This window comes from Microtus pennsylvanicus, chromosome 13, assembly GCF_037038515.1.
Source record: "Microtus pennsylvanicus isolate mMicPen1 chromosome 13, mMicPen1.hap1, whole genome shotgun sequence".
In the NCBI taxonomy this organism is placed as follows: domain Eukaryota; kingdom Metazoa; phylum Chordata; class Mammalia; order Rodentia; family Cricetidae; genus Microtus; species Microtus pennsylvanicus.
This window is the reverse complement of record NC_134591.1, coordinates 55,289,043-55,311,169: the sequence shown is the minus strand read 5'-3', so window position 1 is coordinate 55,311,169 and position 22,127 is coordinate 55,289,043. Positions and strand designations below refer to the sequence as shown.

Here is a 22,127-nt window from a genome sequence, read left to right as displayed (position 1 = left end):
TTGGTTTATGAGAAACTTGATATTCAGTGACTATGACTGTGTGCTCCAGGGAAGTTGGTTATGTGTTCATTTCCTGCTAAGTCTTTTGAAAACTACAAGACTTAGTTATTTTATATCTGGTTATAGAGAGCAATTCTTCCTGCCTCCTAATACACTGAATGCTAGCATTGTCTGTAAAGTTCTAGAAACACCTGCAGTTGGATTAAAAACTTAATCTTAAAAGTCTTATGCGGTCAGGTTTATTTCAAGTTAACCGTCAGTTTGGGATATTAGGATATAAGTCAGCACCGTAGCAAGGAGTCTATGAAATTTAAGCTGTTAAAGACATGATTGAAGAGAGTTCCTTTGTGTGAATAGTGCTGTGCTGTTTTTCCCAGGTGAGGAAGTGTTACTTATCCAGGAGAAGCTGGACGGAATAAAGACCCGTTACGCAGACATTACAGTCACTAGCTCCAAGGCCCTCAGAACTTTAGAACAAGCCCGGCAGCTGGCCACCAAGTTCCATTCTACATATGAGGAACTAACTGGGTGGCTGAGGGAGGTGGAGGAAGAACTGGCAGCCAGTGGAGGACAGTCTCCCACAGGGGAGCAAATACCCCAGTTTCAGCAAAGACAGAAGGTAAGCCATAATTTTACACTGTAGCAAGGAAAGATGTTTCATCTTTGTCTGAAGTATGTTTCCTTACCTTTATCTTAAATCTAAACCAAATGTACTCCTGCTTTCTCTCTTGTTTATTCATGACAGTAAAATTTGTCAAATATAGAATGACTATAGTCTGAAGAAGAAAAAGCATCAATTTCCAAGTTCATAGGAAGTTTGCTTGCTGGTTTATGTTGTATAATTTACCTCCACGTTCATTCTCTAAAAGGAGACACTATTTGGAAACAGAAGAAAGCAAATGAAAAGGAGGCAAGGGAGAGGCAAGGGAGAGGCAAGGCACTGGGAGGAGAAAGAATAAGAACAAGACAAGAATTAATTGGGGGGAGGTGCTTCATAGTTACTTCTGATCCTGCTGCAAGATCAGATGCAGTTCTTTGTTGTTGTTTTGTTTTCAAGACAGGGTTTCTCTGTGTAAGAGCCCTGGCTGGTCTGGAACTCACTTTGTAGACCAAGTTGGCCTCAAACTCACAGAGATCATCCTTCTTCTGCCTCCAAGTGTCAGGGTTAAAGGTGTGCACTACCACTGCCCAACTCAAACGCAGTTCTTGATACAAAGAAATTCTGGACAGCTATTCATTAGGTTAAATGGAGCATTAAAGAATAGAAGGAAAGGAACACTGTTTGTTTTACAAATGTGTCTCAAGCCTTGCAGACAGTTCTAAGCAAGCATCAGCTAAGTCTAAAGTCATATTTCAAAATGATTGAAAATGTGAGGCAAGGAAAAGAAGAGCTGAAGGAAGGAGGTCAGTGCCCTGCTGGGATGAGGCAGAGATAGCGCTTTCCACTGTTCCACTGCTGAGGTGCTTCATTTAGTAAGGTATGGCCTGAAAACTTCTCCCTCCTTAGGAACTGAAGAAGGAGGTCATGGAGCACAGGCTGGTGTTGGACACAGTGAATGAGGTGAGCCATGCTCTCCTAGAGCTGGTGCCCTGGAGAGCCAGAGAAGGGCTGGATAAGCTTGTGTCTGATGCCAACGAGCAGTACAAACTGGTCAGTGACACTATTGGACAAAGGGTGGATGAAATTGATGCTGCTATTCAGAGATCACAACAGGTAATGTTTATAATGTTGTACGTTAGTGTTTTAGACTGTGGGGTATGTGTGGGATACAGTGCTATAACTTATGTAAATACAAGCTCAGGAAAAATAATGAGATCAAAATAAATACAACAAGCATGCTTCAGTAATAGAAAATACTTGGAAGAGGTTTGATCCAGATTTGAGCCAATACTCAAACCTTTTGAATAGAGAATACCTTGCAAGAAGAGACCTCTGTGAGGCTTTTTGTTTTTAAAGATATTTTTTTAAATATTTATTTATTTATTATGTATACAATATTCTGCCTGCATACCTGAAGGCCAGAAGAGGGCGCCAGACCTCACTACAGATGGTTGTGAGCCACCATGTGGTTGCTGGGAACCAAACTTGGGACCTTTGGAAGAGCAGGCAATGCTCTTAACCTCTGAGCCATCTCTCCAGCTCTTAAAGATATTTTTTTTTAGCTTTTATGTGTATGGATGTTTTTGTCTTCATACATGTCTGTGTGCCATGTTTATGCCTAATACTCAAAGAAGCCAAAAGAGGACTTGAGATCAGATGGTTGTGAGCCGCCGTATACAGATCCTCTGCAAGAGGATAGTGCTCTTAACCTCTGTGCAGCTCTCTAGCCCTGCCTCTCCACCTCCCTCATTTATTTATTTGTTTGCTTTTGTTTTGTTTTTCTGTTGAGACAGGATCTTACTATGTAGCTCCAGCTTGCCTTAAATTTACAGAAATCTGCCTGCCTCTGCCTCTTGGAAGCTGGGGATAAAGTTGTGTAGCACCACTGTTTAGCATTTAATGGAAAAGGGAAAGATACCAAGACTATAATTACTTTAGAATATGCAAACCAAAATAGCACAGTCACCCAAAATAGAATCCCTTAGTAAACACAGGTGTCATGTTTCCCTCTTTTTCCTTTTGCTTTATGGCAGGGACGAGAGATAATTACTTTTGTCCGTAGCTAGATATATACTTTTTATTGAGACAGACTCTCCCTATGTAACCCAGATTGGCCTGGAACTCAAGCTCCTCCTGTCTCATCTGTGGCATCGCTGTCACATTAGCTGGCCATACACCTATTACTATTCCAACATACACACACACTCTCTTGAATGAGGATGACCCCTTGAGTTCACAATGGTTATGAAGACTTTTAATGATTCCAGCTACATCCCTAATTTGTCTTTAGTATTATTCTTCATCAGTGTAGCTATTTTCAATTGCAGTGTATTATGCTTGGGAAACTGAGTCTCACATACACTCTGCATACATATTTACTTTGAGACAGTCTGGTGTGGCCTTGTCTGTCCTCCAACTCACTATCCCTGTACTCCTGATTCGTCTGCCTCTACATCCCATGTGCTAGGATGTCGGCTTTTTCCACAACGTCCAGTTCATTACCTTTCTCTTTTTTGGTTTTTCGAGACAGGGTTTCTCTGAAGCTTTGGAGTCTGTCCTGGAACTAGCTCTTGTAGACCAGGCTGGCCTCGAACTCACAGAGATCCACCTGGTCTGCCTCCTGAGTGCCTTTAAGCATGTGCCACTACTGCCCAGCCATAACCTTTCTCGTTAAACCTAGGTTTAACAACCCTAATCTTAAAAATGTAAAGTATTCCAAAATCCAGAGGATGCTCAGCCAGTAATGCCTATTAAATATTCTAAAATTCAAAATGCTTCTGTTTCTAAGCATTTCTGATAAAGGGTACTGAAGTAGACAGAGGTTAATAAAGTGGAAGAAAAGGTTATAAAGATTATTGAACTGTAAAGATCAACAGTTATACAGAGAACATTAGTTTTTGTGATGGATGGAGTTCAGGGTTCTTTTAGGTCCCATCCTTTATCTTGGCAAGTTCTTCTAAATTAATACTACTCAGCTGTCTACTACCATTTTAAATTTATATTTAAACACCTATATCCAGGAGATGACACACACTTGTAATCCTTTAGGGTTACATCACAAGACCTTGTCTCAAAAAAGAAAGAAAGAAAGAAAGAAAGAAAGAAAGAAAGAAAGAAAGAAAGAAAGAAAGAAAGAAAGAAAGAAAGAAAAGAAAGGAGAGGAAGGAAGAAAAAGTAGTAAATGTAACTACTAAAGTTACTACTGTTTAGTGTTGGCATTGGAGATAGTTAACAGAAAGTACCACTTGTTAAAGTTCCCTGATTAGAAAGATTCCAACTGCTATTTCTAATGGAGGACTAACCATCTACTAAGTTCTATAGCTTCTCTTGAAGAAGTTGAAATCTAATTTTCCTACATTTTTGTTGTGATTTTGTTTCCTTTTAAAAATTCTTGCTACTATTGTAAGACAGGGTATGCCTGTGTAGTTCAGACTGGCCTCAAACTTTGAATTTTCCTGCCTCAGTCTTCCAAGTGATAGAATTATAGGCATGTGTTTCCATATTCATCTTAAAGAATCGTGTGTTGTCATCCCTGTTCCCATGGTGCTGGGGATTGAGCCCGCAGCCTCATGCATGTTCATTAAGTACTTTTCCACTAACTACAAAGCCCTCTACAGCTTGGTTTGTGATTCTTATAAAATTATTTTTAGTTTTTAATTTACCTTTTGAGGAACAACTATACTTCTAGAAATCCAGGCTTTTCTGGTGTTGGTTAATTTATAGCTGTAAGAAAGAGACCTTGGCTGCATATAACTCTTCATTTTTCTTGACTCTGTTAGTACGAGCAAGCTGCAGATGCAGAACTAGCCTGGGTTGCTGAAACAAAGCGAAAGCTGATGGCACTTGGTCCAATCCGTCTAGAGCAAGACCAGACCACGGCTCAGCTGCAGGTACAGAAGGTGAGTATAGACAGCCAAATGCTCACATGTCCTGACTGGGAGAGAGTTAAGGGGGATGGTTTAATGGAATATGATAGAAATTAATCCTTAAATACTTGATTTGGTGGCTGAAGAGATGGCTCAGCGCTTAAGAGCACTGGCTGTTCTTCCAGAGGACCCGAGTTCAATCCTCAGCACCACATGGCAGCTCACAACTGTCTGCACCTCCAGTTCCAGGGAATCTGATACCTTCACACCAGTGCACATAAAATAAAGTTAAATAAATTATCAGGAAAAAAAACTTCATTCGGATGAGGAAAATATATTATGTTTGTTCTTTTTATAGAAAAGGATAAGTAGATCTTTGAATCCCAAAAAGAATAGTTAGCAGTCTCCTGAGTGATTTAGGAAGGAAATGTTTTTGTGGACAACTAAAAATAAGCACTGAAAACAACGTTTTCTTTAAAGATAAGCATTGATAATAGGTAAACGCTAACCTTTAAGAATACTCTTCATGTATTTTTAAAACAAGGAATTTCACTTGTTGTGTCTGACATTTCACCAACATGGGCACAGGGCAGGTCCTTTCGCTTCTTGGCTTAATTGCAGTTTACTTTTCAAAGGCTTTCTCCATTGACATCATCCGACACAAAGATTCAGTGGATGAACTGCTCAGTCACCGTGGTGAAATATTTAGCACATGTGGAGAGGAGCAGAAAGCTGTACTGCAGGTGAATTACAGTTATTATTCGTGCTGCATTTCTTCATCAAGCTAAACTGGAAATAAAACAATGAAGTAATGTTTTAAAAGTGTTGTTTCTCCTGCTAGACTTTCTGATAACTGATGGTTAGGGCAAGGCATGGGGCACACGCCCATAGTACCTGAGAAAGTGAAGCAAAAGCCTCTCAAGTTCCAGGCCATCTAAGTCATATCTGTCCTTATCTTAAAAGTGCAACCAACACAAGGTGCATGGTGACCACTGTTTCTTAGACAAAAGTTGGCCTGAGCTGCTCCTCCTACACTCTAAAGACTAAGTGCACGGTTGGAGGCACTGGGCGTGTCAGTTTCCCCACAGTTTGGTTGTGTCTCTCTGCTAGGCTTTTGTTGTTGTTATTTTTGTTTGTTTGCTTTTTGGGATGGAACCTTGGCTGGCCTGGAACTCTCAGAGATGACCTGGCTCTGCCTCCTGCGTCACCATACCCAGCCCTAGAAGATTATTTTTAATTATTTTTCTGTGTGCTGTTTTACTACCTTTTCAACCATATCCATACTTTTCAAATCCTAGACATAATGTGTATGTGTGGTAGTTAAATTTGAATTAAATATAAAGAAATTAAAAATCACTTATTGATTAGTCCATTTTAGTTAATTTAGTGTATGTTTCTTTACACTTGTTTGTGTGCATGCAATTTTGTGGGAGGCCTTTATGCATCCTGCATTTTTTTTTTTTAAGGAAAAGAAGCTTCTAATAATATTTTTTTTTCTTTTTCTTTTTCTGTTTGACTTGTAGGAGAAAACTGAGTGCCTAATACAGCAATATGAAGCCGTTAGCCTGCTCAACTCAGAGCGCTATGCCCGCCTAGAGCGGGCACAGGTCCTGGTGAACCAGTTTTGGGAAACATACGAAGAGCTTAGCCCCTGGGCTGAAGAAACTCTAGCATTAATAGCACAGCTGCCCCCTCCAGCTGTTGATCATGAGCAACTCAAACAGCAGCAGGAAGAGATGAGGGTAAAGAGCATGCCAATTCTTCCTCAGTGGAGACGGACCCTGTAACTCACTGAAAACACTTATTAAGGCTTATGGGGTGAATTTTAGGATGCAAAGTTAATTCCTAATTAGAATTTCTTTTCACAATAAAAACGTGTGTTAAAATTTCTTCATCATTCAATATTAATTGATTAAAGAAGATTATAGATGTGTCAGGAAGCTGTCAAGCCAGACATAGTAGTACATGTCTGCAGTCCCAGCACTCTAGATGTTGGTGGTCATGAGCTAGAGAACAGCCTAGGTTACAGAGAAAATTCTAGTTCAGGCAGGCTTACAGCCAAAAAAGTTAAAAAGTTAAATTCTTCAAAAAGTTAAAGAAAGAAATTTTTTTTAAAAAACTTTTGTTTATAGGGAGAAAGAAAGAGCTAACTAGGGCTGGGATTAACTTAGTGGTAGAGCACTCGATGCATGCCTGAGGTCTCAAGTTTGATCCCCAATGTACAAGAAAAAAAAATGAAAAAAAAAACAGCTAAAAATCAAATTTAAAATATTTCTGAGGTTATTCAGGTATTAAAGTGTGGCTGGCTCTTTCACTTGATGAGAATGGGAGCTGTGAAGGAATTAAAATATTTTTGCCTCATAGATTTAATATGAAAGAAATTTATAGGTGTATCAGCTACAACTATTGCATAAATTTTTATTACTTAAATGTCCATTTCTGGTTTGTGATTTCTCCTTAGTACTATCCCCATGTTTCTTTAAGTGGAGGTGTAAACTGGACATAGCAATAAAGTCAGAGTGTTGAGTTACCAAGTGATTGCAGTTCTTAAGTTACCCTGCTTGGTGACTCAGTCTACTGTGTAGACAGATACTGAGCTATGTAATATATTCTATTATGATAATGTGATACCAAGACATACTTAGAAGTGGGATGGATATGCCCAGGAAGACTTCCATAGTGATTGGACATCTGATCTGATTTGGGAAATTAAGAGAATTACATAATATTGGAGCCCAAACCCTTTATAAATGGTGAGAGGCTGGGACTTGCTGGTTAACAGTTCAGTTTGTTTCTCTCAAAGCTGTTATTACCTATGATAAAGGTATCTAAATAACCTGATATAAACATGCTCGTTATTTTTGGTTTGTTATGACCTAGGAATCCTCATTGTATTTTTGTTGCTAATTGCTGGTTGTCTTTACTTACTATGTTTTAATTCATGTTTCTTTCCACAGCAACTGAGGGAATCCATTGCTGAACACAAGCCTCATATTGATAAGATACTAAAGATAGGGCCACAGTTAAAGGAGTTAAACCCTGAAGAAGGAAAAATGGTGGAAGAAAAATACCAGAAAGCAGAAAACATGTATGCCCAAATAAAAGATGAGGTGCGCCAACGGGCCCTGGCTCTGGATGAGGCTGTGTCCCAGTCTGCTCAGGTATGTATGTTTGTGTTAGAGTTCTCAACTGCCCATAAGTCTGTTAGCCTCTCTGCAGGAGTACCCAGACACAATGTTGCTAATCCATTATCTGTAGAGTAGGGAACTCTGTCTCCTTGCATTTCTACCCTCAAGAGCACTGGTGCACTGACAGTGTGTGAAAGGTGGAATGCATCTTGGCTGATCTATGTAATGGTTAATTGATGTCTTCTCTGAAAGCTTCATGCTACAGTGACTCTTTAGTGGGGATGATTTGAGGATAATTTAATTTTGCAGATCCAAAACCAGTGATTACCTCAACAAAAGTCAAGTTCTAATTGAGGCTATTAATGGTGAGATTTAGAATGACAGCACATTAATTTAAGCAGCCAACTTTTTTTTAAAATATTTATTTATTTATTCTGTATACAATATTGTTCCTGCGTGTATGACTGAAGGCCAGAAGAGGGCACCAGACCCCACCACAGATGGTTGTGAGCCACCATGTGGTTGCCAGGAACTGAACTCAGGACCTTTGGAAGAGCAGGCAATGCTCTTAACCGCTGAGCCATCTCTCCAGCCACAAGCAGCCAACTTTTTAAATTCAGAAAAAATATGCTTCCATAGGAAGTACAGAGAAGGGAAAACCACCAGCAGTAGACTTTCAAGCATGTAACTACACACTTCTCAACTAATATATTACTGTTAGTGGTACTCTTGTCATGTCTGGATATTTTATTCCTTGTTGAGTCAATATTTTTGGTTAATACTTGTACTTACTCACGTTTTTCCCCCCACCTCCTGTCCCATCTCACTCACATTGTGGAATGTGTTACTTTGTGTTGTTGCTGCCTGCTCCTGTCTTCCCCACATCGTCACATTTCATTGTTGTGTTGACCGCGCCCACCATTACAGATCACAGAGGTAAGGTTCCCACTCACTCCATGGGAGTCAGTGTTCTTATAGAGCTGAAAACTGAGGACAATGCCTATAAGAAAGCTTCATCTTGCCTTTTCTGGAAGTTTAATGTGACCATTTTGTTTGACATGGAATATAGAAGTAAGGGAGTGGTGGGAAATGATTTAAGACATTTGTTTCTCTTGTAGGGCACTTGACATTGATGAACCTTACTCAAATTAATAAATCCAGAATTGATTTTAGATGAGGTTTTTAGACGAAAACTCTTTCTGTGGTATTCTCTCTTCCCAACTTATATATCAAATTATAAATTCAGAATTTTGTGATTTTAGTCATTTTATTCAAAGTACCAGAAAAGTGGGAAGGTTAGATTTGGCCTTCCTTGTTAGCGTTCATCATGCCAGCACTTCCCTTTCTCTTGTTGCACTGTAGTATTTCAGACTCCAGGCACTCAGCAGGTTAAGTTCCCATCCATTTACATAGCGGTGGAGGGCACCTTAACTTGTTGCTCTGGTCTGTTGCATGCAGCTGTCATCTGAAGTGCTGAGTACTGACTCTCAGCAGTTCATAGTCTTGTACCTATCTCATCATATTAGTTGGAGTTTGAGAAGTATTGTGACAATACTAACCATTTTGTGACTTTTTGGTGTATTACTTAGTATTTTTTGACTCAAAAAATAAATACTGTCTTTTTGCCACTCTAATATACCAGCACTAGTTTACTAAGTCCACAACAGGTTTTTAGACAAACCCAACCCTTTAACATAGCCATTGGGCCAGACTGAACATGGGCAATCCTAAACAATAGGTTTATAGTTTGACTTTATGCCCTAACATGTTCCCCAACATGATAAAGTATTGCTATGATGGCTAATAACCCAATTTTGTTTAGTTTCATGATAAAATTGAACCCATGTTGGAAACTCTGGAGAATCTTTCTTCTCGCCTACGGATGCCGCCCCTGATTCCTGCTGAAGTCGATAAGATTAGAGAGTGCATCAGTGACAATAAAAGTGCCACCATGGAGCTAGAAAAACTGCAGCCCTCCTTTGAGGCCCTGAAGCGTCGTGGAGAGGAACTCATTGGGAGATCTCTGGGAGCAGACAAGGATCTGGCTGCAAAAGGTACTTGGTGGATATGGTTATTCTTTAAGAAAGAGCACAGACTGAATTCCAGGCTGTGGCTACCTCCAACATCCTACCCAGAGTCACTGCTCAAGTAATGAGCATTCTAAAAAGTCGTGTAGAATTCATTTAGAATTCAGAACACATTTTCCTATTGAAACAAGTTTACAATTGGGAGCTAGATTCCCAGGCCAGGAAACAAATGCTTCTTTAACCCCTAATGTGAGTATCACAGTATCAATAGTGGGCAGAACATAACTACCTTTTGTAACATTTTCCATGGGAAATTCACAGAAAGTTCAATAAGAACACTTGAAGGAAGCATTCCATTTCAACCCTTAAGTTAAGGACTTTTATCTGATCAGATATTTTGTATGGTATTTCCAGATTGCTTCTGTGGTTCCTTTCTTTGTAAGGGAGATCAACAAGCAGAAAATACTAATGTAGAAATGATAGTGATAAAGCTACGATGAACTATAATGTCAGAATTAGATTGAATTTCAATGAGAAATTTAGATTTCAGATTTAGAGAGATTCTGTTCACATCTTTGCTTTACTACTTCAGAAATTCAGGACAAGCTGGATCAAATGGTATTCTTCTGGGAGGATATCAAAGCACGGTCTGAAGAGCGAGAGATTAAATTCCTTGATGTCCTTGAGTTAGCGGAAAAGTTCTGGTATGACATGGCAGCTCTCCTGACGACTATCAAAGACACCCAGGATATTGTCCATGACTTGGAAAGCCCTGGCATTGACCCCTCCATCATCAAGCAACAGGTTGAAGCTGCTGAGGTAACAAAAATACAAAACATCATCTTGTGTGTGTGTCCTTTAGCAAAATACTGTATCCAAGTTGATTGGGGTGTATGTGCATGTGTGTAGTGGTGATTTTATTTATTTATTTATTTATTTATTTATTTTTGTTTTCTTGCAATGCTGAGGATTGAGCCTAGGGTTTCATACATGCTAAGCAAGTGCAGTGCCTCTGAGCTAAGCCCCCAGACCAAGTAGTATGTTGTGGTAGCTGCTTTGTTTCGTTTTTACGGTGAGACTTTTTTTTCCACTTTCAGGGAAGAGATAGACAATAGAAAATAAAAGATTCTGAATTCCTCATCCAGGGATAGCAAGTCACTTAAACACATCTTTTTCCTAGTATTTCTGGGCACTCTAGGCGGACTTCACTTGCGAGCCATTTGGCACAAGCAGTGCCTGTCTCACCATCTTATTTGAGACACTTTTCATGTGGAAACTCTCCTCCTCCTCCTTTATCCTTCTCTGTTTTAGACGCTTACAAAGAGCTGATTGTATTTAAGATTATATAGCCCAGCCATGACCTAGTCTATCAGCACCAGCCTTTGTGACTGCTGCTGTGTTGTTTCATCATATATTTTTTTCTTGGAACCAAGAAGGGCTGGTTAATTATCAAAGCTCATTATACCCTTCAAGTTAATGCTTTCTCTGCCATTTTGTCATCATTATGTGCTCATATTTTGTGACTTTGTATATAATACATTTGATTTACTTATTTTTTTGATATGTAATTTACATTGACCACTTGAGTATGAGGCTGCACTCTTCTGGATAAGCAATATCTTAAGAGAAAAGACATTTTGTGATTTTTCAGGTTCTACTTAGTGTTTGCTCTTGATGCAGCGGGCTATGTTGCATTTGTAGAATTTGAGAAGTTATGTTCTACTTTCTGTTTTGACTCATTTTCTGCCCTTCTCATCTAGACAATTAAGGAGGAGACAGATGGTCTGCATGAAGAATTGGAGTTCATTAGAATCCTTGGAACAGATTTGATTTTTGCCTGTGGAGAAACTGAGAAACCTGAAGTGAAGAAGAGCATTGATGAGGTGTGGAGAGTGGGTGAGGGGTCAGATGAACACAGTGGGTTAGACCAGAGAAGCATTGCTGGAAGGGTTTGATTCAATATTTCTCCCGTAGATGAATAATGCTTGGGAGAATTTAAACAAAACTTGGAAAGAAAGGCTAGAAAAACTTGAGGATGCCATGCAAGCAGCTGTGCAGTATCAGGACACTCTCCAGGTAAGAGGCTGGGAGATGCCCACAAAGGAAATACGTGCTCTACTTTCTCTTGTCATTTCTAAATCTGGTGCGGAGTGGCTCACCCTCAGTATTGCAGTATTTTGAAACCTAAGACAGTGTTGCTTCTACATTTCTGGCCTAAGTTTCTCACGTCTGTTGAGAAAAATGTTGACATAATATACATCCGAGTTTCTACTGTACTACTGCCATTTTCATTGTCATTGCCTCATACCCGCACCCATGCAGCTATTCAATGAAGCTGGCCAGATTGTGTAAGTCGCCACTTGCTAGAGGTCCTAAACCCATCTAATCGTGAAGTCCATAGTTGGGAAGGAAATGGCCCTTCTCTTCTAACCTCATGTTTGTGTTTTTCAGGCTATGTTTGACTGGCTAGACAACACTGTGATCAAACTCTGCACCATGCCCCCAGTGGGCACTGACCTCAACACTGTCAAAGATCAGTTAAATGAAATGAAGGTTTGTATGTAGGAATGGCTTTGAAAAGAAAATTGCTTCTCTTTAGTATTGAAAATTTGGTTTATTGTTAACATTAAGTACATCCTTTATAGGAGTTCAAAGTAGAAGTCTACCAACAACAAATTGAGATGGAAAAACTCATTCACCAGGGTGAATTGATGTTAAAGAAAGCTACTGATGAAACAGACAGAGACATTATACGAGAACCATTGACAGAACTCAAACACCTCTGGGAGAACCTGGATGAGAAAATTGCCCATCGACAGGTAAGGCTAATGGTACCATAGGTTAGTGAACTGCTGTGTACCTTCTCTGATTTCCTAACAAATATTCCTTGTCTTGTCCCGAGCAGCATAAGCTAGAAGGTGCTCTCTTGGCCCTTGGTCAGTTCCAGCATGCCCTAGAAGAACTAATGAGTTGGTTAACTCACACTGAAGAGCTGCTTGATGCTCAGAGACCAATAAGTGGAGATCCAAAAGTCATTGAAGTTGAACTTGCAAAACACCATGTGAGTATTTTCATTTCTACCTAACTCTGTCCATTTGAGACCAGATACCACCAGAAGCTTAATGTTTTGTGAACCTTGAGCCAGGTTTATTTGACATCAATTGATATATCAATTATGTCATTCAACATTTTTTAGGTTCTGAAAAATGATGTTTTGGCTCATCAAGCCACCGTGGAAACAGTCAACAAAGCTGGCAATGAACTTCTTGAATCTAGTGCTGGAGATGATGCCAGCAGCCTAAGGAGCCGCCTGGAAACCATGAACCAGTGCTGGGAATCTGTGCTGCAAAAGACAGAGGAGAGGGAGCAGCAGCTCCAGTCAACTCTGCAGCAGGTATGCATGTTGTCCAGGTGGCAGAGTGTTGGGAGGAAGCCTAAGTGAGAGAAAGGAAGCCATCTGGGGTAGAGCCCCTTATGTAAAGAGCAGCTTTTGATTGGTGGGTCCCTTGGGATTTGTTTGTAGTTCCATGTATTTACTAATTACAGTTAGTCTTTACTCTGACCAACTTATTTTGAAATTCAGGTTTTTCCTATATCATCAAGTCAGGCTTCTCCTTTTTCACCAATTCCTTAGTCCACTCATCAGATTGTATTAGGCATCAATACTGTGTTATAGTTAGATTTTTGTCATAAGCAAGCAGATTGTGCTAGTCCAGAAATGATATAACTACTATGCCTGGGAGCAGCTTCAGATTCCTCCCAGTAAGCTCAGGATCATTCCAAAAGATTGCTTTTACACTTGCTTACTGATACTGTTGATATGTCTTTTTCTCAAAAGGCCCAGGGTTTCCACAGTGAAATTGAAGATTTCCTCTTGGAACTCAATAGAATGGAGAGCCAGCTTTCTGCATCCAAGCCTACAGGAGGACTCCCTGAGACTGCTAGAGAACAGCTTGACACACACATGGTAATAGCAGCTCTTCAGATTGCACATAAGCATCTCTGTTCAGTAGCCTCTCTGAGAGACGCTAGTGCAGCTCATCTGCAGACTGTAGTGCCTGACACAGGCAGCAGTAGTGAAGGAAGAGTCAGCTAGAGCGGCATCGGTGAGCTGGTAAACCATCCATCTGGTGTTTGTGTTCAGTAAGGGTTCAGGAGAAATCTGAGCAGTGTTGACAGTGTTTTAAGAGAGCCTATTGAGAACAAAAGGCAACATAATTTTTAGGGAAATCCTTAATGAAAAGCAATAATAAATTATTAAAGACTACTTTTGAGATCTTTGATCCTTAAAAAAATTATTTTCTTGGTGAGTTGATTGTTTTCATATTAAGGAAGAATTATAGATTTTATTTAATAATAGCTCATACTTTGAACTGCACCTAAAAGAAACTTCTATTGAGACAAGGCCGTTAGGGATTTACCCTGGCTGTGCTGTTGAAATCTATGTATATGGGGTCTTCCAGGAAGTAGATAGTGTTGATATCTCTTCCTGCGTTCTCTTGTAGGAACTGCATTCTCAGCTGAGAGCCAAGGAAGAGACTTACAATCAGCTGCTGGACAAGGGAAGGCTCATGCTCCTCAGCCGTGGTGATTCTGGGTCTGGCTCAAAGACTGAGCAGAGCGTGGTTCTCTTGGAACAGAAGTGGCGCGTGGTCAGCAGTAAGATGGAAGAAAGAAAGGTACCACCACAGAAACATGTTTGGCAGTGTGTTTGGTGACCATAAGGCATTACTGTCTCTGTTTTTTGGGGTGATTTTGAAGATGGGTCTGTTGTGATAGTGAACTTTCCCTCACAGTGTACTTCATATTAACCTAGCTTTGATTTCTGTAGTCTGTGTCACTTATGGCATTAGCTCCTGTCAGTCTTCGGTTTATAGTTGCTCCTTTTCTCCACCTGCCAGGAAGACACCGCTGCCTGTTCCTATTAGTACTGGACTTCATATCTGACACTAATGCCAGTGTGGGTTTCTACTTGAAAACAAAGTTTAACATAGAATCGAGAAGTTGGGGACAGGGCAGTCAGTATAAGTGTGACCGGCAACTTTCTGTAAGGATTTTTTACTAGAAACCAGGAGAAAGGTCAATTATGACCTCTTCCTGCTAATCCTCAGAAACTGGATTTTCTTCTTTATAACTGCAGAAAGGGGGAGAAGGGATCAAGGCTTTTTTTTTTTTTTGAAAAAGTTTTTTTTGTATGTTTGGTTTTTGGAATTTTTTGTTTGGTTGGTTGATTGTTTTTTGTTTTCGAGACAGGGTCTCTCTGTGTAGCCCTGGCTTTTCTGGAACTCGCTCTGTATACCAGGCTGACCTCAAACTCAGAGATCTGCCTGTCTCTGCCTCAACTAAGCCTGGGTAGTTTTTTTTGTTTTGTTTTGGGTTTTTGGTTTGTTTGTTTGCTTGTACTACCAACTCTCATTTTCTTCTTTGCTAGTCAGGTCAAATATAAAATACACAAATAACCTCTCATTAATTCTCTTTGTCTTCCAGTCTCTCTATCTTCCTGTCTCTCATGTCCCCGCTCAGATGGCCTTTTGCCACCTTCACCCCCCCATACACCTCTTACATGAGGAAAAATAAATACAAATAAATCCATTGGTCATCTCCACTCAATAATAGTGAGGAAGTGTATTCTGGATTGATCATCTCCACTCAGTAAATAGTGAGGAAGTGTGTTCTGGACACTGCAGCCGTAACAGGAAGAGTAAACAAACATACCCAATCATTTTGGAATTGCTGGGCAGAAGAACATAGACCATACTCACACACACTAAGGAATGTTTTTAGAGAGGCGCTAGTTTGTCACACTGTTCTGGTGTGGCTTTGCATGATTTTGTGATGTGAAGAACCTGAATGTAAGCCTGCATTCTAGTTCTTGTTCTCTGCCCTGCAGAAAGCAAAAGCGAAATTAATGAGAGAAACTGAGGCAGAGTTCCAACTCAATTAAGTTCCCTAGCAAAGATTTTGAAGCAGGAGAATCTCAAATGTAAGGGCAGCGTGGGCTGTAAAGCAAGAAAACCACTTTTGGTGTCAAGAATAGTCATTTTTGGTTATATAGGAATATTATATTTTGGGATAATTTTTAAAAATCATTTATTAAAGATGTATAGTGCCTTATTAAAGAATAGACCTAGGTATTAATTTCTAGATGTGTCTGAAAGCTTTGATGTGATTATAGTGTCCACCAGAGTTGTTCATATTGGTTGATACTTTTTTTTTCAGTGGTGGAGATTGAACCTAGGACATCATTCATGCTGGGCGAGCATTCTACCACTGCATGTTGTATGCTTTTAGAACATTAATTATAAAGTAACCTGAAAGGATAAAGAAAAAATATGTAATTTTTAATCAGCTGCAATTAGTAACAGTTTATGTTTTCAGTGTACTTTTTGAATGTATTCATTTTTAGTATATTTTGGATATAATCATCTTTTAAAAACCATCATTTATTTTGCCTGCCTAGTAGATGACCCCAGGTATCCACTAAGAAGCCAGGACTAGAAATCCATGAGAATGGAGCTCGTGACTAGAAATCCATGAGAATGGAGCTCGTGACCCTGGGCTGGGATGTCCTAATGGAAATTAGCTCTCGCCCTGAATGACCCGTTGTCATTCTGATTTAAGTGAGAGTAGATTAAAAAGTTATATTTCAGTGTGTTCCTAGAGTTCTGTGGCATCAACACACATTTCAGACTCAGATACTTCATGTTATACTTTCTAAAATCATGTATTTAAACAGTGAACACTGTAGCAGCAGTATCTTTAAAGCCGAGCACTCATCATTTACTTTCTCCACACCATAAGATGTGCATTAAATGTGGGCTTTTACCTGGATCAGGATTTAGGTTCTGTAGCTATCACTAGCACTAGAGCATGCTCACTTCTACTTACTGAGTAGTTTGTTCTTTCCTTAAATGTTCCAGGAAGCAGAGAGTGGCCAAGAAAATGTAAACACTAATTATGCCTTTTCCTTGTTCATTTATCCAGTTCTTGTTCAGGTGTGTCTAGATTCAGACACTTAACATTTAGAATTTCCATCTTTTGTATTTGAGGTGTATTTAGTGGTTCATTAGATGGGTTTTCCTATCTAGGATCATTTAATCTGGTATAAATCTCATGCTTTTGTTATATAATTTCTGAATGTGATACTTTTTCTTCTGTGTGTTTTATTTAAAATTTAGTCAAAGCTCGAAGAGGCCCTCAGCCTGGCAACAGAATTCCAGAATTCCCTGCAAGAATTTATCAACTGGCTTACTCTGGCAGAGCAGAGTTTAAACATCGCCTCGCCTCCCAGTCTGATTTTGAACACTGTTCTTTCCCAGATAGAAGAGCATAAGGTAACTGCCTTAAGATGATGTCACTTTCCCTTTAAAAGGATTCATGCAAAGGAGTGCTCCTTTGCCTTTTTCTATGACTAAAATGAGCAATATTTTCCCACAGGTTTTTGCTAATGAAGTAAACGCTCATCGAGACCAGATCATCGAGCTGGATCAAACAGGGAACCAGTTAAAGTTCCTTAGTCAGAAACAGGATGTTGTCTTGATCAAGAATCTGTTAGTTAGTGTCCAGTCTCGGTGGGAGAAGGTTGTTCAGAGATCTGTTGAAAGGGGGAGATCACTGGATGATGCCAGGAAGCGGGCAAAACAAGTAAGTTATTAAAGAAGGCACTGAGTTGTGAAAGCCTTGAGTCCTGAACTTCTGAAATGGTGATCATGGATGAGTTGTACAGTTCGCATATTCTTTTCTGTTACAATGTACATCTTACTTAATTTTAGTTCTATGAAGCTTGGAAAAAACTGATTGACTGGCTAGAAGATGCAGAGAGTCATCTGGACTCAGAACTGGAGATTTCCAATGACCCAGACAAAATAAAACTCCAGCTTTCTAAACATAAGGTAAAGGGGTTCATTGCTGTGAGGTCCTAAGCTTGGTATTCATCAAAGCGTGTTGCTTGCTAAAAATAGAAACCAGAGCCTATTTAAAATAGTTGATCGCACTGAAATATCAACAAGGGGCTAGGAATGTAAATCATTTGATAAGAGTTCTTGCTTGGCATGGACAAGGTCCTGCATTTTGTCTCCAAAAAAAAAAAAAGTCAAGATGAAAGTTAAGATGGTGGCAAATTCCTATAATCCTATTCTATTGCTTTACAACCTGAGGCAAAAGGGATGAGAGTTAAAGAGTAGCTTGGGCTTCACAGAAGAATTCCAGGCCAGCTTGAGCCACATAGCATGGTTTGCAATGCTATGGATTAAATTTAGGCTTTATATAAACTGGACAAGTGTTCTTGGTGCTGTGCACCAATCCTAAGAGTCCATGGGATACCTAGATAAGATAAAGTCATATTCTATGTAATAATTTAAACAAACTGGTTATATGAGTATTTAAGCGAAAGTATGGGGTTTTAGAAATTACCATGTGCTGTTATGTATAGTATACATGAAAGTTACAAATTTCTTTTAAGAGTAAGCTAGTTTAGTTTAGTTTTTAGTTTAGCTTAGTTTTGTTTTATTTGGGGTTTTCTGTGTGTGTGTGTGTGTGTGTGTGTGTGTGTGTGTGTGTGTGTGTGTGTGAGAGAGAGAGAGAGAGAGAGAGAGAGAGAGAGAGAGAGAGAGAGAGTGAGTTGTTGTTTTTAATGCTATATTTAGTTTATAAACCTGAAAACTAAACAAAAGAAGTTGATTACAAATCAAAATATACCCTACACTGTTAGGGGACTGGAAATCAAACCCAGGACCTCATGCTATTATCTAATTTTTAATAAGTATGTATGTATTATTTGCTTATTTTTCTTTATTTCTGGAAACAGGAATTTCAGAAAACTCTCGGTGGCAAACAGCCTGTGTACGATACCACAATCAGAACTGGCAGAGCTCTCAAAGACAAGACTTTGCTTGCTGATGACACTCAGAAACTCGACAACTTGCTAGGAGAAGTCAGAGACAAATGGGATACCGTCTGTGGCAAGTCTGTAGAGCGGTAAGCATGTGTCTGTCCCCCCCGTAAGGGTAGACCCATACAGATACGGTATGCCAAATTATCTTAAGAGATTGTCACTAGATAGGAATGAGGGGGGCTGGGTAGCTAGTGACTTAGAACACCTGTTGCTCTTGCAGAGACCCAGGTTTGGTTCCTGGCATCTATATGTGGCTCATGTTCATGTCAGTGATAGATACCTGTAGCTCCCGTTCTCGGGGATCCAACTCCCTCTTTTGACCTTTGCAGGCACCAGGCACACATAGGTGCACATATACACCTGCAGGCAAACCACTCATAAAACAGATCAGTCTAGACATCTAGACATGGTTTGATTTAAAATGTCTAGGCATTTCTCTCATTTCTTTACATAGAACCTTACAGAGTTTAAGCAGTATTCCATTTCAGCAGTCAGGATTGTGAGCATTTCTTGTTTTTTAAATCCCTGAATTTTGTATGCCTTTCTTAGGCAGCACAAGTTGGAAGAAGCCTTACTGTTTTCAGGACAGTTCATGGATGCTTTGCAGGCCTTAGTCGACTGGTTGTACAAGGTGGAGCCACAGTTGGCTGAGGACCAGCCTGTACACGGGGACCTTGACCTTGTCATGAACCTCATGGATGCCCATAAGGTGAGGAGTAGAAATTGACTTCTTGGGAAGCAAAGTCTTTTTGGTTTGTTTTTTTTTTTTTCATCTTCTGCTTTGTGTTGACCATCTGGAGAAGCATAAATGCCTGATGTGGAGGAGCAGCCCTTTGTCCTCTGTGTCTAAACAAACTTTTGACCATGTGTGGTGGTACATGGCCTTTAATCTCTGTAGTTCAAGGCTAGCCTGTTTCCAGGATAGCCAGGGATACAGAGAAACCCCCTTGCAAAAAAGAAAAAAACTTGCTGGGATTCTGCATCAGTCACAAAGAATTTACCAAAATTGGTTTGATTCAGATTTGGCAGCATGTGAAGAGCTTCTCCCTGTTTGTCTCTTGGTTGAGTCACAAATGAAATTAAAATTCAGAGGAAGACTATTAAGAAATCCATTCCCACTAACACCTAAAATGGAAATGGGAGATTTTTCCTAAGCACTTTGTATAGTAACAAGCCTACCACCTTGTATACCACCAGTTCTCTGTTCTATGCCTGTTGTGTTGAGCTGTATAATGGTCTCCTGTTTTAACACAAAACATTCTACTTTGCTTTGAAATTATATCACATTCTATGGGCTAATGAGATAGCTTGACAGGTGATGGTGCTTGCTGCCAAGGCTGATAGCCCAAGTTCAATCCCTGGAACCCACATGGTGGAAGGAGAGACCTGACACAAACAAAAACAGGACTAAGTATAACGTACCACATTCTCTGGACTCCAGATAGGTTCTTACTGTTCCCCTCCATTCTAGAAACTTTTCAGATTAAGAATCATTTCTAGAGTCAAGAGAATCAGAACGTCTGAACTAACAGCTACAGCTTCTGGTTTTTGGTTGGGGGGGGGGGGTGTTTGAAGACAGCTCTTGTTGGAACTGGCTTTGTAGGTCAGGCTGGCCCCAAAACTCAGAGATCCACCTGCCTCTGCTTCCTATTTTTGTTGTGGTGGTTTGGTTTGGTTTGTAGACTGTGTTTTACTGTGTTGTGTAGCCCTTGGTTTTTTTGTTTTTTTTTTTAAAGCAAAGTTGGAGTTTGCTGAGAAACAGGTTGAATATAAATTTAAGCTCAGGCATTAAGGGATAAAGGGGTTGGTAGTGCAGGCTTCTTGAGAGTCACCTGTTTGTACTCTTTGACATGCCGTTCTGCCTTGCTGTGCATAATGAAGACACATGATAAGAACCTACCAAGCAGATTACAAAACACGTGTCAGACACAGGGCTGGAGAGTGCTCCCCAGTTAAGAGCACTTTTCGTTCAGTTCTCAGCACCCATATGGTGGCTCACTACCATATTTCCAGTTCCGAGATCTGACACCCTCTTCTAGCCTTTATGGGCACTAAGCGTGCACATGGCGTACAAACTACAGACACTGCACTCATACACAAAATAAAATAAGTATTTAAAAATTTAAAAAGAAACTAATTCTCATTTCTTCTTTAACTAGGTTTTCCAAAAAGAACTGGGAAAGCGAACGGGCACTGTTCAGGTCCTAAAGCGTTCAGGCAGAGAGCTGATTGAGAACAGTAGGGACGACACAACGTGGGTCAAGGGGCAGCTCCAGGAACTGAGTACTCGCTGGGATACTGTGTGCAAACTCTCTGTTTCCAAGCAAAGCCGACTTGAGCAGGCCTTAAAACAGGTAAGATAAATTTGTAGGAGACCTGAGCATATGGGTCTTAGTTTTTCTTTACCGGGACAATGAAGTCCCACGGTCTTGGAACAAAAATAAAGTTGATAATCTGAACATTCTGTGGGACTTTGATCAGTCATTGAACTGTTTTTCAAAGGTCTACAAATTAAAGTGACCTTCTTGTCATTGGACAGGGGCATCAAATGTCCCTGGTAGAGTGCGATCTGGATACTTTTCCAGCATGCTTTTGGTGTCTGGTGCCTCAGGCACAGAGGGAGTCCAGATCTTCTTGTGCTTGTTGTTTCAGGCAGAAGAGTTTCGGGACACAGTCCATATGCTGTTGGAGTGGCTTTCTGAAGCAGAGCAAACACTTCGCTTCCGAGGGGCCCTTCCTGACGACACAGAGTCCCTACAGTCGCTCATTGACACACACAAGGTAACCTAGCCTCAAGGTTTGATGATCTGTGTTATCTGACCATGGTGAGAACAAACACTTCGCTTCCGAGGGGCCCTTCCTGACGACACAGAGTCCCTACAGTCTCTCATTGACACGCACTGTGCTACTTGACCATGGTGAGAATTGCCCCACCACTAACAAAAAGCAGGACTTACTTGTAAATGTCAGACCTCATGAAAAGAAAAACCAGAGTGGGTACACACGTACCCAGCAGAAACCTGAAGCTTTGTGATGCCTGTCATCAGCATTCATTCATTTGTGTACAGCTCACTCATATTGGCTTTATATTTTTTAAGATGTATTTATTTTTATGTATATGGTTTTACCTACGTGTACGTCTGTGCACCTTATGCATGGCTGGTGTGCAAGAGAACCAGATCAGATTCCCAAGACCTGGAGTTACAGATAGTTGTGGACTAACACGGAGGTGCTGGTAATCAAACCCAATTAAACAAGTAAAACCACACGGGTTCTAAAAGGAAATGCAGAACATTTCCTTTTCTAAGTTTTGTTTGTTGGTTGGCTAGATTTTGAGATGGGGTCTTATGTACCATTGAACTCCCAAACACCCTACCTCAACCTCCCAGGTGCTAGGACTGTAAGTGTGTTATCATACCCACTCCATTTTACTTCTCACCTGTACATGCCTTTATCTGACCTCGCTTATGTTGCTAACTTTTTGGTCCTTATCTGATCTTCTAAAACCACTTAGCATGCTGTAGAATAAAACATGGTCTGTGGGGCCTCAGTCAGCTCTAATGAAGGAGGAAATGTTTAATGTTATCTATCTATTTTAATTTTAGTTTTGTT

At 40.1% G+C, this 22,127-nt stretch overlaps 1 protein-coding gene across 18 annotated transcripts in view; it reads left to right on the top strand.

The window, feature by feature from the left end:
- Macf1 (microtubule actin crosslinking factor 1) overlaps positions 1-22,127 on the top strand; it is a 337,047-nt gene that overhangs the window by 291,950 nt on the left and 22,970 nt on the right. For all 18 annotated transcript variants that reach the window (XM_075946025.1, XM_075946018.1, XM_075946019.1 and 15 more), the window contains 23 exons: positions 378-619; positions 1,508-1,714; positions 4,381-4,500; positions 5,103-5,210; positions 5,991-6,209; positions 7,425-7,628; positions 9,418-9,649; positions 10,215-10,441; positions 11,383-11,505; positions 11,597-11,698; positions 12,074-12,175; positions 12,268-12,441; positions 12,528-12,683; positions 12,819-13,016; positions 13,461-13,589; positions 14,128-14,301; positions 16,801-16,956; positions 17,060-17,266; positions 17,395-17,514; positions 18,429-18,598; positions 19,065-19,224; positions 20,675-20,869; positions 21,168-21,296. In XM_075946025.1, coding sequence (XP_075802140.1) covers positions 378-619; positions 1,508-1,714; positions 4,381-4,500; positions 5,103-5,210; positions 5,991-6,209; positions 7,425-7,628; positions 9,418-9,649; positions 10,215-10,441; positions 11,383-11,505; positions 11,597-11,698; positions 12,074-12,175; positions 12,268-12,441; positions 12,528-12,683; positions 12,819-13,016; positions 13,461-13,589; positions 14,128-14,301; positions 16,801-16,956; positions 17,060-17,266; positions 17,395-17,514; positions 18,429-18,598; positions 19,065-19,224; positions 20,675-20,869; positions 21,168-21,296 — 3,854 coding nt within the window. The remainder of the gene's footprint in view (positions 1-377; positions 620-1,507; positions 1,715-4,380; positions 4,501-5,102; positions 5,211-5,990; positions 6,210-7,424; positions 7,629-9,417; positions 9,650-10,214; positions 10,442-11,382; positions 11,506-11,596; positions 11,699-12,073; positions 12,176-12,267; positions 12,442-12,527; positions 12,684-12,818; positions 13,017-13,460; positions 13,590-14,127; positions 14,302-16,800; positions 16,957-17,059; positions 17,267-17,394; positions 17,515-18,428; positions 18,599-19,064; positions 19,225-20,674; positions 20,870-21,167; positions 21,297-22,127) is intronic.